The following is a 16,033-nucleotide window of genomic DNA, read 5'->3' as shown; positions in this document are numbered from 1 at the left end:
CATGTTGGATTATTTTTACGAAAACCAGTCTTCAGTCATAGACAATTGTATGTTGCTATCTCTAGAGTTACGAGTCGTGGAGGTCTCAAGATTTTAGTTTGTAGAGATGAAGATGATAATAGAAGCGATGCTACTATTAATGTTGTTTACAAAGAAGTTTTTCAAAACTTATGAACTATTGGTTGGTTTGTTGGTGTTTTCTAATTTTTCTCTTTAATCTCTTCTCAAATAACAGGTTCTTTATTTGTGTATCTTATTCTAACTAACTCATACTCTTTGATCATTAGTCATACATCTCTTATTTGTCATTTATTTTACTCCACTTATATCATAAGTTAAAATTGTATAAAATTGATGGAACTATATGAAATATTTCATTTATAATTGATGAGTAAATTCTTCATTTATTATAAATGTTTTATTTATAATCACATTTATGTTTTTTTAAATCTTTCTATTGTTTTTAATTCTTAGTTTCTATATTTTATTAAAATTTATATTCATTATTTAAAAATTATATGCCCCGTGTGTGAATAGTTAAAATACGAATCATGCGATGCACTAAGGTCAGTGATGTGTGCGTCTGTTTGTGTAATAATTCAGCCGTCAATAAAAAAGTAGATACGTGTTGAAGACTAGTTTCTTTTCTTACAATGGCCTGCAGAGTTCTGCATAAATAATCACCTAAAACCTAAAAAGAAAGGGAACATCGTCACTTTTCGTGCACAAGAGGGCTGTACACAGGAAACCACATGTTCTCCTTCACATACTTGATTGTTTGTTCCTGCATCCCACATAAATTATATCCACGTTACATATTTTATTTTTAGCTTTAGGTGAAAATAAGATGCCTAGAAGATGAAGTAACCTTTGACATGTATTTCAAATCTTTGGGGCCCACCTCGCCCCGTCCATCAGCCAAACCTTCAGCAACTGCTGCCCTCACAACTGCAGCTCCAACCTCAGCTGTGATATCTCGTATACTGACCACACAAAACTATAGTTTCAGCAACAGTTCAATAAGAGGTATGTGAACCGATAAAAGGATGAGGAGCATGGAATGTAGCATATTGAATTACTTCAACACAATATAACAATGATTTCTTCTCACTGACAGGAACTTGATACACTTACATACCTATCAATGGATGGATACAGGATGCCCATCTGAATTTCTCCGTCTGTGATGTATGAAGCAAGGCTGCAAGAACAACCCCAATTATTAAGACATTTGTTCTGATTCAGCATTGTGAATATGCAATCATTGTAATAGAAAATGGGTCACGATAGTGAATAAAGATCAAGCCCAGCCAAGTTCTTAATCTTACCACTCTGCAGCTGCTTGCAGCATATCGTCGGTTATTATACGAGCACCACAGAGAAGACTTCCCAAGCCAATTCTACATATGCAGAACAACCAAGTTAGAAATCATAACTCCAAAACAGTAAAAGATGGAGGCATATTTCCTGTCAGCCATAGTAATAACATACCCCGGAAAGAGGTACATATTATTTGCTTGATTCACATGCCCTGTCTTCCCATTCCCTGAAAAAAAGGAACAAATTGGCACTAATCAAAATACTACTATAAATAGTGATATTACTATGAGCCCATCCTCCACCACGAAAGACACTGGAAAGAAACTAATTCAACCATCATTGAAAGGGGTTGAGGAACTAGCTCAGAGTTTTAAGTACATTTCAAAAGTAAATACCTAGATCAACATCATCAAAAGGGCTTCCACTTGCAAAGACAATATTTTCGCCAGCATGTTTGAAAGCCTCCTCAGCAGTACATTCAGCTGTGTGTCGTCAAGCAAATAAAACGTTTATCTCTTCATGCCCATCAGGTATTATGAGTTTCAAAAGGGATTGAAGTAGCAAAAACAAACCATTTGCTGTAGGATTAGACATCGCAAAAATAGCCGGTTTGGTGGAGTCTGATTCTTTCATGGCCCTTAGAATCTGATTACATGATCAATTAATAAAAACAATTCAATTACATTTAGAACATTTAAATAGTCAGTAAGGACAACAAACGGAAATGAATATCTACTGAATTAACTTTGATAAGGATAGGCTCAACACTTTCAAACAAAAAACATTAAAAAGGTACCCCTCTGTTTCTTCATAGTTGAGGCAAAAAATTTCGGCATGAAGTTTAAGAAAGAGATGTTGAATGTGTTAAATAAATAGATAAAAAAGTAAGAGAGGGGAAAAAGTAGAGAGAATAAAGTAGAAAGTGAATAAAGTAGAGAGAATAAAGTAAGAGAAAGTAAAGTACGAAAGAGAAAAAAGTTACTATATAGGGAAATGACTCAACTATGAGGGAACTTCCCAAAATGGAAAAATGACTCAACTATGGAGAAACAGAGAGAGTATCATCACATTAAAATATATAAGCAGAAAATGAGTCAGTATTGGGAGGCCAAATAGCAAATGTTAAAAAAATTAAATTGCTTCAAATGAAGAATGCTCATCTGAAGCCAAAATGATACTACATCTGTCACAGAAGGAATAAAACGAAGTAATGTGATCCAAGTGAAACAGAAGGATTTATGACCTGTAACGATTACAGTTTTTCTTGTAATTAAACAGCAGATGCATTATCGGTTCTCAGATCATTTTGTCAAAGAAAGAGTGACCAAGTGGTCTCTTGAGGAGAACATCGCGGCCACATTTCAGATACAGGTAAACACACACACATACAGGCATGTGCAAAACATAGACAATCTAAGGGTGCATGAAATACAAAGGTAAAAAGTTCTAGAAATTGTGAATCTACCTCTTCGTTAAAGACACCACCAACTCCAGATAAACCAAGAAGCACGTGTGGCTTAACCTTTTTAATCTGCAGATGATTAGAATGCTAAAATTATAATCTCGATGCAATAAAATTCTGCTGGTGAAAGGTAAAAATCATTAAGAGTGGTTATTTGGTATTCTAGCTTTAACAAGCCAGCAGTTCCTCCCTAGAGAATATAAGGGTCAGAGAATTTTAAGAAAATACTTACCACATCAAGCAGACTAGAACCCTCGCAAAGTCCAAATTCTTTAGTCTCGCCTTGAGATTTAGCAAACGGGGTAGCTGCAGGATCAATGCATTTTCTCTCTTTTGTTATGAGACCCTGCAAATGTACACAGTGAAAATTCTAAGAGAAAACAGAAACATCTAGACAAGACTTCAGATGAAGATATTCACTCTCCCCTCTTTCTTTGTACTATTTCCCTATCCAGTAACGACTACTTAGTCTACTTTACCAGTCCATTAAAAATTTAATATAAATTTTCACCCCCAGAGACATTTGAACTCAGAGATTTGAGTCGGTACATCTTTGTCAAGAAGGAAAAAATGAGGATCTGCATGTGGTCCGGCCATTCTAGAAACAGCCTGTAATGCCATCTTGAGAACACCAAGTCCTGCACTGCAATGTCAAGTTTGGGATAAGAAAATAGAGAAAAAACTGCCAACAGACCATATACTTTTCAGAACATTGTTTATAGACAGACGCATGATCCACTAAACCAAAGACCCTAAGCTACCTTCCAGCCCCAACCACGACGATTTTTTGGTCTGCAAAATCCGTCAAAGGTCGTCCTTGTGCTCTAACAGAACCAAGTAGCCCAGCCAAAGCAACACCAGCTGTTCCCTGTACTTTTTGGAGCCAGGCATAAGAACATTAGTTCAAGCTTCACTTTATTAACCTACTGTTCTTGTGGTTATATAAAGTGGAGTAGTTTACCTGTACGTCATCATTGAACATGCAAAACCTCTTGCGGTAACGTTCTAGTGTCTCAAAAGCCCACTTCATTTGAAAATCCTCAAACTGTGTAGTTAGTTGCAATCATAAATTGTAAGTATGCATTTCTACCAGGATATCTTTGAAAATTTTCAGAATAAAACGACCTGCACAATAGCCTTTGGCCAACGTGCATGAACAGCTTCCATTAACTCATCAACAATCGCCAAATATTCATCGCCTTCCAGCCTATGTTGTCTGAGCCCCAAATCTGTAAAAAAATGTTCAGGTAAACTAAAATAAAACTTTAGGTACATAATTTTCACTTTTCTTGACGCATCAATTCCAAAAGTGAGTTAATTGCTTGGAAGCATAGTAAAGAAATTAGATTTAGACGCAGAGCACATTGAAGATAATATTACTTCAGGCAAAAAAATATAATTAAATGACAAAGAAAATATAAGTGAGCTTAACAAAAGTCAACTCACAAAGTTTGTCTGCAAGTAGCTTCTCATTGTTTGTGCCTACATCAAGCATAACTGGCAATATCTGAACAGCAAATATAAATAAGAAAAATGTAATACTCCTACTACAAATAACAGCCAAAAATCATAAAGCATAGTCTCTGACAACATACTGTGAATGATATCATATGCTGACTTCTGTAACATGAACCAAATATTTTTAGCTAAAAGGTACTGTCAAATCACAAATGCATATGCAGGTGGACACTAACTAACATATACTCCCTCCGTCCCAGATAATTCGTCTCACTTTGACCGGGCACAGGGTTTTAAGAAATGTAATGAAAATAGAGTTGGAAAAGTTAGTGGAATGTGAGTCCTACTTTTATATATTACTTTTATAATAAAATGAGAGTAGGAATGAGTTAGTGGAATATGAGGTCCACTACCAAAAATAGTAAAAAGTGAAACGAGACAAATTATGTGGGACGGACCAAAATGGAAAAATGGGACAAATTATCTGGGACGGAGGGAGTACTATAAAAAAGGTTCGTACATAATGGATGCTCATTAAGGATTTGGTGTCTCTGCATATGTAATGATATAAACTACTCCCCTCCGTCCCACAATAAGAGTCACATTTTCCCATTTTGATCCGTCCCACAATAAGAGTCACACTTCACTTTTTTACCATAAGTAATAAGTAGGTCTCACATTCCACTAACTCACTTCACTCATATTTTATTATAAAGTCAATATAAAAAAGTGGACCACATATTCTACTAACTTTTCCAACCCACTATTCTTTACTTTTCTTAAAACTCATGCCCACAACAAGAGTGACTTCTATTGTGGGAGGAAGGGAGTACTATGTATGTGAACACTAAGTCTCCTGTCATCCATTTACATATGTAAACAAGAAGCATGTTGGACATACTCTTTGTGGATTGATACCAGCAGCGGCAACATACATGTCAAGTTTCCCAATTGGAATACCTATTCCCTGAACTCCAAGATCACCAAGACCAAGAATACGACTACCATCTGTCAGAACAATCATATCAACCTGCATAAAAATCATGTTAAAGTTACTCTACTGAAAAAATAATACAGGAAAGATTACATCCAAGTTTGACATGATACCTGCTGTGCAGGCCAATTATAGATCATCGACATCATCTCCCCCTTATCTTTGGCACTGAAATACATTCCACGTGGACGCCGAAACAACCCGGAATAGTTTTGACATACCAATCCTACTGTAGGAGTATATATAGTCGGAGCAAAGTTCTTGATGTTGTCTATTAGTACCTTCAAGGTCGAGTGAATACCAGCAAGTTAACTATTTGACATACTTTTATCATCCATAGAAGCTGTGGGTCAGTAAACTTACTCGGTAGTACAGTGTTTCATTTCTGTCATGGAGTCTGTTCAAAATTCTCCATTTTGCAAGGGAAACAACATTATCTGGTTGACCTTGGGTATTTTTTTCCAGGGATCTATATGATTCCACTAATAATACCAGAAAGAAGAAAAGAGAAGTTAAAAAGTCAAAACCCCCTATAACAAGTAGCAAACCTAACCAGAGATTACATGAAAAATTCAATCACCCCAAACTTCATACATGAACAAATAACACCTGCACAGACTCAACTTATATCAGAAAAACATAACTAAATTCAGCTACTAGATTGAGTAAAAGCCAATTCCTAGTGTTATCATGTATCCCAAACTATATGGTTGGAAAGGGTAATGCATATGTAAATATTGTAATACTCCAAATTCTTTTCAATGATGCTAAATTTAAGGTTGAAGGAACTTATGCACAAAAACAAAAGTTCGGGTAATATTCTCTACTAGACTATGTCCTAATCAGCTAATCTCCCTCTAAAAATAAAAGAATGTGACCCAATTTAAAAGAACAAAAACAACATCGGTTAATCTTTCATTTAGAAGCATTGGTTGGAGGCACCTGCAGTAACAGAAAATGAAATGAAGAACAAGCAGTCCAAATGAATAAATATTTTGCCAATTCAAAAGAGTCAAGACACATAATTAGCGACTTACTGAAACGGTCATATTGCTGCTCAAATGATATCACTCGTGGTGGAAGCAGACCACGTAGTCCCAGTCTATCTCTTTCTGTCAATGGGAAACCTGTGTCCTGATTGTTTCAAATTTTAACAGTTATATAATTTATCTCTAGGGAAATGTTTCAATTCAGATATGACTTCTTCATTTTCATTCTTTGTATGATTGATCATGCTCCTAAACCAGGAATGTATGAACTACGTCTACTCAAAGTCACAAAGAAACGTCTCAAGTGACATAGGTTTTTAGCAACTCACTGCAAATACATTATTTTCCAATGACAGCAGAACTTAGAATACATTACAAACAACTGTTTATTTGTCCACATACTTAAAAAAAAAGCTTACAATCACAGAGTAGATCAAAAATATGAAACTGAATTCATTTAATATTCCAGAGAGAGGGCTGGCAAAAACTCAAACATGATCATAAACAAGAAAACAAAATATGCAAGACGAAGAAACGAATCAAAATAGATCTCAAAGTCAGCAAAAACTCTCTGAAAGACTGAAACAGTCAGCGGCTAAATATAACAAATTTGACCATGTCCAACCGACAGGATCAATAGCAAGCTAGAAAACAAAAAGGAAAAGGATAAGACGAAACCTTGTTAAACCAAGGATCGTGGAGAATATCAGCGCCGCGCTTATGTACAATACACGGCCCCGGTATCGCCGTCGACATCCGCCGCCGCGACTGGCGGAGGCTCGACGCAGCAGATCGCGCCACTCTCCACATTCCTAAGTTCCTGAAATCAAAAATCGGAGCAATTCAACCAAACTATAACTCAACTGATTCTCCACACCTCCACAAATTGCCAAAAATGTGTGCGTGCAAACATATATATACACAAACCGGCTCAGTCAACTTGTATCAGAATATCATGTGTGCACACACGCGCGGACAACCATGAATATATTTATTTGTGCATCATATATAGATAACGGAATTTGGAATTCACCTTTTTTTGCTAGACTGAAAAAGGAGATTGCGTTGAAAGAGGTGATTGCTGAGAGTGAAGACTGAGACGCGAAGTAGGCAGTATGTGCCCGAAGAAAACGGGCAGAGAATGAATTGTGCTCGACAAGGAGAGGTAGAAGGGTAAATCCGTAATTTAAATGGTGGTGGGCCCAAACGCGGCAACCAGTAATCAATCGAAGGGTAGCACTTGTTAATTAGGGAGGTATCAATGAATCAATATTCCCAGTTATTTTGGGGGAAAAAATGTATTTTAGTTATGTCTTAAAATTGCAGTTGTTTCAAAGATATTATTCCATTTTTTTCAATACATAAAAAATAATTTTCAAATCTGTGTCAAAAATAATTTCCCAATTTTATAGTAGTTACTTACTCTACACGCTTTCAATCAAGATATATATTTTAAAAAAAATCTGCCTTAAGTATTCTATCAAACTTTTTTTTAAATCTTTTATAAATCTTTAAATTTCTTCGAATTATATGTAAATTTTTATGTACAAAGTTTTCTCCTGAATCATCTAAAAAAATGTACTATATTTTTAAATAAAATTTAGAGAATATAGCTCCTTTCGAAAAACATTGTGTTCTACTTAACGTGGATGGTGTTATAATTTCAAATAAGTAATGTAACTATAGTGTTTAAAAGTTATACTATTAATTTACTACAATTTCAAATTCAATGGGAATATTTGCAAAATCGACAATCAACCATTTTCATCCACCAAACTAAGTTATGTTTTATTTAATCGCTGGGTTCCCTTTATTAAAGGGAAAATAGGTTAAGAGTTTGACTTGAGCGACATTTGGGATATATTTTACAGTTCCTTTTAGTATGTGTAATTGTTTGAGAAGTAATTCCATAAATTATAAATTTGAGTTCCATATTAGTAAACAGGTTGAGGGATCAATACAACAGAACCTAATAATAGTTCGAGCTTCGAGGTGAGCAAATGTGATAATTTTATTTAGTTTGTTCAGTGTAGATGCATCATGCATGCAGCTTTATCGAATTCATTACATGATATATTGTGATCGTAAAATTTTAATAAATAATATTACTACTACAGTAATATAAATTTTCCCCGGAGACCAGTTGCTATGAACCTGGATATAAATTTTCTATGCTGCTCCCCTTCCGTTTGCTTCCAGCATCATCTCGAGGAAGAAGGAAATTGCTCTGTGCTATCTTGGATCGATTTGTTGCAAGTCCAAGCCATATTAAATTTAAGCCTAGAGCTCAAGTTGCCCAACATGGTATCCAAACCAAATTCAAATTCCGCAAATTCCATGTTTGTTTGAAAAATTGGAGAGATGAGTTGAGAGAATCGAGAGACAGTGAGGAGAGAATTGAGTGTAAAGACTAAATTTCAGTCTTTATGTTCCATTTAATTACCAAATGTCATTTAGTTCCCACTAATAAGTTAAATAATGTCGTCTATTCATAATAAAATGACATTGTTAGATACAAAAACATTATCGATATATTATACGAAGGGTTCTTTTTTCGTGGAATAATTAAAAATAAAATCAAATTTCATAATTTTTCTAAAATTATGATAAAAATCAGATGGTAAAATTTCACAATTTACCTTTTTATTTTATTGCAAATAGTACTTGGAAACGTTCAACATTAGTTTGTCACTTTCAGACATTTATATTCCAATTATTACGTGGGCAGTGGCTTAAGACTTATGAGCATATGCACTTTTTACATTTTAGTAATTGTTTAGCCACAAAATTCGTGGATGTATTTCCATTATTTCCCTATAGAAATGTGAAAAGCTATATTCACTAATTTCCTACTAATACCCACCTTTTTTTCATTTTAGAAACAACCAAAAAAGAATATAAGTGGAGGTTTCACAAGTATTCAACAGAAATAAGTGCAGGTTTCAACAGATTCAAAGTTTATTAAAATTTAAAAAAAAAACCCCAAAACAGATTATAGTCAATTCACAATCAAAGCGTGTTAAAGAAGTATTGGAAAGGGATGGAAACTTTTTGGCGGCGGCGTATTCGAATCGATAGAATAAGTCAGAAATAAAGGATGCATCTTATGCTCTTGTGTATCCATTCTTTTTAAGGATGGCAGATCTGATCTCCACCACGATTGATAATACCATCTCAAATCAGGGTTGAAGGACTTGTATTCACCCGGTACATTAATCTTTAATTATGCTCCCTTCGTTCCACCATAGTCACGGCGACCATCAAAAAATGTTTTGGCAGGAGTTATAAGATACTCCATTCATGTGTCGTTTATAGTCTCATTTTGACTTGGTCTCTTGCTTGTTTAATGACTAACGATAAACATAACTCTTAAGAAACTAGATCTCAAAGAGCTAACCATTTTGTAGTCTAAAGACCGTGCAACTCCTAGTTGCTTCATTCCAGAATTGGTGTTCATGTTTCCTGTAACCTCAGTTGACATGATTATGTCTTAGAAGAGTACAACAATTCATCTAGCGATTGGTATAAATATGGGAAAAATCATGAGTCAGTGTACTCGGTGCTCTAACTATTACTACAATTTAATTGAATGAACAAAATAGAACGAAGATGAAAATTGCAATGCAAACAATAATAAAAATCAATTGTAAGTAAAGTCGAGAAAAACCTTCTTTCTACAAGACAAATTGCATACCGACTAGTGCTATCAAATTGATGTATTATCCTTAAAGATAAAATGACTACTTCCTAACATGTAGAAACACTTGAAACCGAAAAATTTGAGCTGCATTCCGTAAATCGAGCAAATAAAGTTCTAATGCTCCAAATAAAAAATGCAATAGAACTTTGAGTTAAAGATGATGAAGATGTAGATGTGTAGTGTGTTTCCATCCCAAAGCTTATGTCTATTTATAGGCCAAATAATGGACTTGAAGGATCATGAGCATAAAACCAAACATAAGATCATGGAGGTGAAAAGCCAAATGACAAGCAAAACACAATTTTGCCTATTAATTCCTTCGTTTTCCAATAACCACCTGTACTCGTATTGTCTCTTCTCTTTGTTGGTAATTGTATTAAAACAGATTGTTTTTGAGAATGACTTGCATACTTCTCCTCTTGTTGTTCAAAATGTTCCATTTGTTTGGCCAAAAGTGTCTGAAAAGACAATCAGAAATGTGCGAATATAAACCCGTGTTTCCTTGCAAAATCAGAATCTATGTATCATACAACAAATCCTCAAAGAAAAAAAAAACATATCATGCAAGATTATACTATCAAACAATTAACATCAACCAAAGAGATCAAACAACTTCTAACACTTTACTGAAATTGTTGTGCTCAATAAACAATTCAGTTGGTAAAATGAAATTCAATACAAGAATCTTGCTCAAGATGCTGAAACAGAAACTTTGCTTAGCCATCAATCGATTGCTGCTGATGACTTCCACCCTCCCACATCCTCACTACAAAGCCACCTGCTTCGTGTTATCTGCAACAACAAGGAACATTACGGACGACTCAATAATGGTGGAATCATACTAAAAAGCTCGTTTGTAACGAAAATGGAATCATATTTCCTTTAATAAGAAAAATGTGTGATACTACTACATAGTTATATTAAACCTGCTGAGTGAACTTGAGGCTGACATTTAGCCCTCCACACAATGTCCCATCCTTGACAACATTGTACATTGCTGTCAGAACTCTTTCCGCTTCAAATGCCGGCTCAAGAGGAATCCTGAGAATCCAAGAAAAAGATTAAACAGTTTGCAGTATCAGACATACATAGAAGCAGATAAATTACATATGTGACTTCACCAAAAAATTCATCAGCACTAAGAGTGTCTTTATCCATTATCCTGATTTTCATTTCCTAAACATCCTTAGAGATGGCAAACATGAAGGTCTCATTCCACGTGGGACCTGATCCTTCAACTGCGGGAAAATTATAAGATGTCACTCAATTCTTTGGGTATATTTGTATAAATAGGCAAAAATGAGAAGGAAAAAAAAAGGCACCTGATGCAACTTCTCTCATTTTCTCATTTAAACACACCAAAATTTATTGGTGTAAACATCAATTCCCAGCCGTCAATCTCCTACATTATTGTAAGTTAGTTACTCTTCTCTGGCATGGAAGTTTCAAATCGATCCTAAATACACCAGCAAAAGCAAAAAGACACAAGACAAACTTAAACTGAGAAACACAAAAATAACAACGTAAGTCAAAAAGATTATATTAAAAAAACTGAGGTGCAGCATTCGCAAATATCAAGAGCTACATAAAGCAAGATTCTCATCAAATCTGATCACAGATACTCCTACTACTTAATCCCTTGTTTCTCTTGATAGTATCATTTCAATCCCATGCATAATTAAATTTTCATTCAAATACCTACAGATTCAACGGCTGCAAATTTCTCAAGCTTTGAGAAAGAAGAGTGCAAGTATGAAGTTGATCATAATCATCATCGATCTACTTTTGGTATTTGATTACCTCTCACAGCAACATCATGATCCTGTGCAGAAATGCCTCCGTGCAGTAGCTCGCGTATGCACTCCTAAGAGATAAAGATTTGATGCATGTGGAATTAGAAAAGTGGCTTATATAACCTATATAAAGCAATTCTAGTACTAGTATTTTTATAAATATAATATTGTTAAATTTATCAGCTCAAGATTTTTTTGTAGGGGACCGGGAGGTCAACTTATTTATATAATTGGAGGTTGAAAGATACATATCCACTATGGCCTATGCTATAAATGCAAATATTAATGTTATGACCTGTATTTGTGGTACTTATAATCGCGTAGGTACAGTACAAACTTTAGCTATCACTCCTTCCATACGACTTAAACGAGGTTTGTTTATTGATTTATGTAATTGTTCTCAATTATATAGTCACATATGTTGATTTCTGGGGTTACAAGAGATATAATCGGGCGTAATACAACCCAAAAGAAGGAATACAAATGAAAAATGAACTGAAATTACAACTGAAAATCGAAACAACTAAACCGTGAAATTTGTTAGCCGAGTCGAGGAGTCCTCTTTCCGCAAGACGAGATACGCCCCGGTAGTGCTCTTCGATTGGCGTTTCGTCACCAAAGATAAAACGACTACGTCTCTGGTGAAGCAGCACCGCAATCAACAGAGCTCCGGCGAACTGGATGGAGGAGAGAGCAGAGCTTTCGACATAAAAAACAATGCAGAGAGATGGAGAGAGCTTATGATGCAAATGCTTGTGAATATTGTATCTAATGCAGTGGAATGACTAACCTATTTATAGGCCAAGTCATCACGCAGGGTCAACCAAGCCATGAAGTGTGTGGCAGGAGTGTGCCTTTCGCGTGTGGATTTCTCACGTGGCAGCCTTGTAGGCTTTGACTGTGCCACGCTTGACGATGTGTCAAGCCACTTGGATTGCTGACTCAGCGGTGGTCTAAAAAGATTACTACGGGTCCAGACCCAAGCCCAAAGACCACCCAAAGACCAAGATCCAAGATCGGGACCGGGCCCAAAGCCCGCGACCGCGGGCTCGGGCGGGCGGGCGGCGGCAGCAGCGCGCGCGTGTGCGCGCGTGTGGGCTCTTTCACCCATCTTGGTCCACTATAATTATTAAGTAACATAAAGTCACTTAATTTAAACACATTAAAAGATGTGTCACTTCTCCAATGTGTGATATTAACACTAGTTAATTATTCCCTAAGCTCAAACTTCAAGCTTTAATTAAAAAGCTAATTATGCCCAACTTTAATCCACTATTTCTCACTCACCGGAAATCGGATTTGAGAAAGTGAATATACTACATTTATCTACGCAAAATGTAGATCGACGCTATATCATTTAATTTCACAAAATTAGATGTCTTATCATATTTATTATTTGGTCAAAATCCATTGACCGGGCATATTTATTCCATGATTTCTACAAAATACATACCACGTTTTAATGCAAAGCTAATATTCCATTCGTTCCCTCATAGTTGAGCCTGAGTCGCTTCTTTTTTCTACTTGTTTTAGGAAAATCATATAGTTAAAGTAGAGAAAAAGTAAAGTAACATGGAGAATAATATAGAGAAAAGTCTTTTCTACATTATTCTCTCTCTTGCTTTACTTTTTCCCCACTTTAAATATTTTTATGAATTTTTCAAAACGAATGCAAAAAAAAGTAACTCGGTTATGAGAGAATAGTACCAATTATAGAATATGACAATATAATGGATAGGGGTGTGTTATATTGCTAATTTTTTAAATCGCTAACTTTGCTAACTCATCAATGCAATATATTAAAAATGTCAACATATAATGTCAACACAGTATATCGAATTGTCAACAAAATTATATGTTAACATTTTAATGTCTATCGTGTTGACATTTTTAATACACTGCATTGTTAAGTTAACAGAGTTAGCAATTCATCACATTGTCAATGGATATATCACTTCCACATTGCAAACTGTTTTTTAAATTATAATCAACAAAGGGTGTTCAAATTAATTTACCCACCTTCGGTTAATATGAGTGACATTTTTGGGCCCTGTAGTTTTTTAGAATTATAAATATAGTATTAGAGTCCTACTTACACCTTAAATTAATATTTTCTCCGTCTTATAATAGGAGTCACATTTGTTATGAGCACGAGTTTTAAGAAATATAAAATATAATGGGTTAGAAAAGTTAGTTGAATATGGCGTCCACTTTTTTATGTTAGTTTTATAAAAAATGTGAGTAAAGTGAGTTAGTGGAATGTGGGACTTACTTACCATTTATGGTAAAAATGAAATGTGACTTTTATTGTGGGACGGACCAAAATGGTAAAATGAAACTCTTATTGTGAGACAGATGGAATAACTATCAAATCTAGTTCATCCGATCTAAAAACAAACGGTCAAAATCAATTTTTATGCGATGACAATTAGCTGTTGTAACAATGCCAATTAAGATATATGCGATATCAACTAGCTATTGTAATAATATTAATCAGGGGTATTAATAAAAATTGAATTTCATTAGTTATAACTAACTTTTAAAATGTATTTCAAAACTTTAAAGTCTTATTATTATAACATTATTAACCAATATATAATTATCCAATAAGTTGAAATAATTAGCCAATTTCTTGTGGATCAATTGAGGATTGCAATTAACCCACTTTCAGTTAGGATATGACCGATAATTTTAGGGTACCTTAAGGTGGTGTTCAGTTTTCTAGATAAAATAATAGCAAGATATAATCTAGGATTAAGTTGTGAGATTATTTAGTAGGAGAGTGTTGGTTATGACTAATTATCACAGGACTATTCATTTAGGATTAAGTCATAAGATTCAATCTCATGAACCAAACATAATACTACACATTTAAACATGGAATATAATCTTGCAAACCAAACACCCCTAAGTGACTTCTTAGATACCTTAAACACACTTCTAGATATGGTATTTACTTTTTTTTAAAATAAAGATCGCACGACGTTATATGATTTTGTTGATTTTAAGGTATTGTTTGGTGGCTATGTTACAACAATATAATGTGATTTATCAAGGTTAAACTATGTATTTGGTAGTTATATACCACATTTCTATGTATCCCGTGTCTTGTCTCCGACCCGCACGAATCTCACTAAAAACCTATATGTTTCAACCAGAAAACTAACTTCCAATTTGGCTAAATTACAAATCAAGTCTCGAATATTATACCTGGATAGTGTTAGTAAAATACATTATTACCCTCCAAAATATGGCTATCATAATTATTTTCCTTATTTATATTATCACAATTAGGGTAATTTAGGCTATCATAATTATTTTCCTTATTTATGACCTATTGTACCAAACATTTAGTTATGATAACTCACAATTTTATTTAGCTACCAAACATAAAATTAAGATAAGTTAGGTAGTCGAAATTATAATAACTATCACGACTATATAATGTCTAGTTGAAGCATAACATGACCACAAACCGATACCTAAGTATTTCTATCCATGCAAATGACAAAGGGAGTATAAGATAAATGCACTATTTCCTATGCATTTACTATGTAATAGTCTTACATCAATTGGAAATAGTTGCAATATATTGTGGCGTCCAATACATAATTAGAATACAACATAATATGAAAGAAGAAATTGGTGGAAAGTTCTTCTTATTTGATTTTTTTTAAATAGAACTTTGATGGGTTTTGATCTATGCAAAAATTATTCTTAATATAAAAATGCAGAATCAAGCATACAGATGTCATTTTTAGGTAATTGTTAGCTTTTCTTTAGGTCATTATAGTAAGGATGACATAAAATGGTCTTAATATGACCTCAAACCCGAATTTTATAATATGACCTAAAACTGCTTTATAATGACCTTCCGTGTTTTTGTTTAATTATTGACCATTAGATTGTCAAATCTCATAGTCTGGATTTGGTCTGGATCTTGTATTGATCATTTTCCGAACTTTGATTCTCTAGATATATAGATTTTATTTTATTCGAGATATTGTAAAAATAAAAGCGATTTTATTGCATAAACTTCATACTCATCATAACCCATATATATATCACCAAATACGGACTATGATCAATACCAAACCAGTTTTAAACCTTAAACGCCGAACAACATCATCATAACGCAACCTGGAGTTCATTATAATGAACTAATAACAAACTTATAATGAACTTCAGATTTTTAAATAATGCTAGATGATGTCATTGTTTTAAATCTTTGAATTCCTTATAATGAACTATAAATAAAGTTGTAATAAACTTCGCATTGTTTTATAATGATGTTGATGTGAATCAAATGATGCTAAT

At 34.2% G+C, this 16,033-nt stretch overlaps 1 protein-coding gene and 1 long non-coding RNA gene across 5 annotated transcripts; both read right to left on the bottom strand.

The window, feature by feature from the left end:
• Positions 1-576: 576 nt before the first annotated feature.
• Positions 577-7,391, bottom strand: LOC121795196 (NAD-dependent malic enzyme 59 kDa isoform, mitochondrial-like). 2 transcript variants are annotated; one of them, XM_042193662.1, is made up of 20 exons: positions 7,257-7,391; positions 6,902-7,043; positions 6,272-6,368; positions 5,598-5,716; positions 5,348-5,515; positions 5,142-5,270; positions 4,229-4,289; positions 3,908-4,011; positions 3,744-3,827; positions 3,544-3,650; positions 3,332-3,425; positions 3,015-3,128; positions 2,786-2,851; positions 1,893-1,965; positions 1,716-1,802; positions 1,492-1,546; positions 1,329-1,400; positions 1,139-1,201; positions 869-983; positions 577-784 (listed from the first exon to the last, which is right to left on the bottom strand). In XM_042193662.1, exons 2-20 carry the CDS (start codon positions 7,031-7,033, stop codon positions 713-715), a joined length of 1,812 nt encoding a protein of 603 aa, XP_042049596.1. In that variant the 5' UTR covers positions 7,034-7,043; positions 7,257-7,391; the 3' UTR covers positions 577-712. The 2 variants fall into 2 exon arrangements, with proteins under 2 accessions (XP_042049596.1, XP_042049595.1); XM_042193661.1 differs by having other exon boundaries at positions 7,151-7,293.
• A 3,009-nt stretch (positions 7,392-10,400) lies between these two features.
• LOC121793977 lies at positions 10,401-11,805 on the bottom strand. 3 transcript variants are annotated; one of them, XR_006049208.1, is made up of 4 exons: positions 11,724-11,805; positions 11,246-11,325; positions 10,850-11,161; positions 10,401-10,715 (listed from the first exon to the last, which is right to left on the bottom strand). It is a non-coding gene; the product is annotated as an uncharacterized LOC121793977 (long non-coding RNA). The 3 variants fall into 3 exon arrangements; XR_006049207.1 differs by having other exon boundaries at positions 11,246-11,379; positions 11,724-11,800; XR_006049206.1 differs by lacking the exon at positions 11,724-11,805 and having other exon boundaries at positions 11,246-11,717.
• Between the last annotated feature and the right edge of the window lie 4,228 nt (positions 11,806-16,033).

The sequence above is a fragment of the Salvia splendens genome, chromosome 3 (genome assembly GCF_004379255.2).
Source record: "Salvia splendens isolate huo1 chromosome 3, SspV2, whole genome shotgun sequence".
NCBI classification, from domain to species: domain Eukaryota; kingdom Viridiplantae; phylum Streptophyta; class Magnoliopsida; order Lamiales; family Lamiaceae; genus Salvia; species Salvia splendens.
The sequence above is the reverse complement of the archived record's forward strand: the minus strand, read 5'-3'. Positions and strand labels throughout refer to the sequence as shown.